Genomic DNA, 3,826 nt, shown 5'->3' with positions numbered 1-3,826 from the left:
TTGGATGTGTTTTTTTTTTCTTCTTCTTCTTCTTGCCCCTATTTATTGCAAATCCAGTTCTTTTTTATGCGATTCATGATTTATGTAACAGTGTATAATGACATACAGTTTTAATATTGTATATTTGCTCAGGGGATCAGCCTCGAAAGGCCAATGGCCTACTGCTGATCCCCTCCACCATTTATTGTAATTGTTATGTCAATCTGGAACACACACTTTTTAACTTTTAACTGTGATTATGTATTTATCCAAAATAATTTTTGGTTTGTATATGTATGTGTCAGAACTGATTGATTGTGTATTTATATGTTTTTACCTGAACTGTGGAAAAATAAACTGAAACTGAAACTGAAACTTCAATTTTCAAATTTATTTTCGTGTGTGTGTGAGATAATAAGAAACCTCTTATGAAATATGAAAGAGCATGTAATTCCAAGAGGGATTCAGAGTTTATTTAATGAAAATTGGTTTGAAATGGCTGAGATATCCAAAACAGAGCAAGCCTAATAAAAGGTCGGACCCACATCTTTATTAGGATCACCTTGTTTTACTTTGTTTATGGATGTCTCTGCCATCCTAAGACTGATTTTCATCTAATAAATTTTGAATTCCTCTTTACATAGGACGGTATGCTCTGTTTTATTTCATAAGTGGTTTCTTGGTATCTCCCAAAAAGTTAAAAGCCCAACCCTCATCTCCACCAATACTTTCCAATCCCTTAAGAGTTAATGATGGTATCTTATCATGGATTCAGAGGCATGCATGAGGCATGTTGAGGATATTTGCTTTCAGTTGATGCCATTTCAACGCGAGCTATGAGCAATCATAGCAGACTGTGACATTGGAATACTAAGTCACATCAAACCATCTTCAAGAATACCATGGCATATCAACACAATACAAAATTCCTCCATATTTAATTGTTAGCTGTTATGTCTAAATCTGCATCATTATTATTTTTGACTTTTTTTATAAACTGAAGTATAAGCATTAGCTTTGGACATGGATGATGCAATGTTTTCTGATATAGGAAGCTTCCATGAATGCACAAACTAAACGACACAAGCAAACAAGCAAAGTCTGCCATTACTGTAAAAGTGGAAATTTTTCGCGGTGTTGACATTTTCGCGCATTTCGCGCAACCAGAAACTACCGCGAATATAAAAGCACGCAAATATTTTTGCTAGCCATGTGTTCCTGTGCGTAATGTCTTGATTCCATGGAATTAAAAAAATGTGAAATTCTTCTTATCCGGCCAAGCGTGAAAAATTAGTCGCACGAAAATATCCACTTTTACAGTAGATCAAAACAGAATAATATCGTTTACACTATACATGTCACATCTCCAATCTTATTCTACAAAACATACTAACCAGCCCACACACTTTTCAAAAATTCGAAATAGATCTTTAGATTTTTCCTCTTTTGTTTCTGTTGGATATGGCACAATGGCTTAAGTACATAAAAATGTAGAATAAAGTAAATCAGCAAAAATTCCTCTGAGCTCTGAACTGAGAAATGCTTTGTTTGATTGGAATACCTTTTCAGGGTTTTTTTTTTCTTTCTGAATTACATAAATGCAACTGAAGCTACTGCTTAAAGTAGCAGCCTATTGTGTATGAGTGTTTTGCGACAATTTCAGCAATGATCTGGAAACTGATAACAGAAGGCTGTACAATATGAACATTTCTGTAGACACTGAGAGTAGGGTGTGAGTGCAAAGAGAAAATGCTCAGGATCTAGAAAAAGAAAATCTTGGAGACTTTGCCTCTCTGGTCTACCACTTTATACCACTAGCTACATTGTGCACAGATGGGTTGCCATGATGGTCTGCAGGTGGCCCCACTGCCACTCTTTATTACCTGAACAGTATCACTTATAAGGAACTATGATCGGTTGGGTAGGTAGGCTGCCTATAAAGCACTAACTACTGTATAGGCTGTTATTTTCAGGAGGGTTTAATTTTCGCAAATTTCGCTAATCACAGTTGGATCGCGAATATAACAACACATGAAAATGTCACAATACGGTAGGTTAAGAGTGTATTTACGATAGCGTCGTGTCAATTCGTGAAAAAACAACTACTTGTACACCTTGCAAAAATGCCTGTGACCTACTCATTCGCGAAAATATCTGTACACGAAAATAACAGCTTATACAGTACGCCCTCCATCCTTTGATGACATCACGTAATCTTACCATCATCTTTGGAGACTTCTGTCCACCTGAAGAGGTGTCTCCTAGTCACGGAGAAGACCGAGTCATAGCCGAGGTTCTTCATCATGTGACCGGCTAGCTGGAGGTGGAATGGGTGTAGGCATGGTGATGTGCACTGGATCTGACCAACCCGTGTCACTTCTGTTCAGAAAATAAGATTAGATTGAAATATATACCGGTAAAGAATAAATGCGTGTCCCCATGCCAGAACCATGGCAGAGAGCATGTAATGAAATGAGGGTAGTAAAAAGCCTAATTCTCATCTCCACCAATAACTGTACCATCCCTTTAAGGAAAGGGTTCATTCCCACAAGATATCCTTTGAACAGAAAAAGTCCAGCAGGCATTGATATCCTAGAAAACTGAACTGCAAATACATGACAGGAAGGTATCAAGAGCTCCTGACTGGACTTCACACAGAAAGCTTGCCTCCACGATCCAGTAATGTCCTGCAGTGTCAATAAGGAGCTGTTGCTTTAGGACAGAAAGTTTGGTGACCATGCTCACATAACCTTCTGTCTTGCCTCTTAATAGCACTTTTGACCACAAACAGAGGTCAGACACAATACAAAAACATTTATCCCCATCGTTTGTCCTACACTATTTCAGACTTTCAGAGGTTCAATGTCAGAATTCTAATTCAAGGTCTGAAATTCATAACTTTCTAAGAACAATCAATCACAGACCACATAACTTACATTCCAGATTTTAGAAACATAACAAAATATCACTCATTAAACAGTCATTTCAGAGAATATGGCTAGTTTTAAGTCACATATGGAACTCTAGTCAGCTGTATTTCTGTCCACTTTCTGTATACCAAACACTAAGTCTGCCACAGACCGTCTTGAAACTTGAGTGGACAGCGAGTTACCTGGTTCCTGATATATAAATGCATTATGAGTTTTGCAATCAGCCTTTTGCTCACTTTGCCTTATTAGCTCCATTAGAGAAAGCTGCCTACCTGTAACAAATGCCAGCACTGGTTCATATAAAGCTAATGATTACGATTGCTATAAGATAATCTTAAAATATTGCCGGAATTGTGGGGGGAGAAGCTGTGCATGGAAGTCTCTACACACCTGGGTTTTCGTTGAGGAACTCCTGTACAGCTTCGATGGATGTGGCCTGGTCGCGGGCAGAATGCGGACTTCTGCGATGGATCTTGGCGCCCCACTCTTCCGCAATTCGTGCAATCTCGTCGTGGTCTGTCGACACCCACACACTGTCAAACTCTACAACGTACACAAATTCAAGAAGAGTCCAACATACACAAACATATTAGCTTGTCTCTCTTTGTTCATGTTTTTTTATTCTGTCTGCACTTTAGCAGAATCAGAGGAGGTGTCATAATTGATCGCAAAGGACTGACTGGAGTGCAAAGACAAAGAAGAAGTAATAAGAAGAAGAAAAAAAATGAGAGAGAGAAGGAAGAAGTTAATAAGCAGAAAAAGTATGAGAAGGACAAAAAGACAGAGAAAGAGAGATACAGAAACTAGAAATGTCGCTGTGGTGACTGGTATGGCTCCGCCATAATGCATGTACTCCTAATAGGTCTATAGTACATGTAGACAATGTGTGACTACATTTTCACAAAATTGGTAGAATG

The 3,826-nt window shown here is 38.2% G+C and overlaps 1 protein-coding gene across 1 annotated transcript; it reads right to left on the bottom strand.

The window, feature by feature from the left end:
- Positions 1-2,169: 2,169 nt before the first annotated feature.
- LOC139714939 (N-acylneuraminate cytidylyltransferase-like) lies at positions 2,170-3,452 on the bottom strand (the record flags this gene model as incomplete). Its single annotated transcript, XM_071626587.1, has 2 exons — positions 2,170-2,358; positions 3,300-3,452. Coding segments are annotated over 2 exons (326 nt in total), but the record flags the coding sequence as incomplete, so codon positions are not given.
- Between the last annotated feature and the right edge of the window lie 374 nt (positions 3,453-3,826).

This window comes from Diadema antillarum, unplaced genomic scaffold (genome assembly GCF_040938485.1).
Source record: "Diadema antillarum isolate AM-2024a unplaced genomic scaffold, OU_Dant_1.0 seq00002545_RagTag, whole genome shotgun sequence".
NCBI lineage: Eukaryota > Metazoa > Echinodermata > Echinoidea > Diadematoida > Diadematidae > Diadema > Diadema antillarum.
This window is presented reverse-complemented; position numbering and strand designations above follow the sequence as displayed.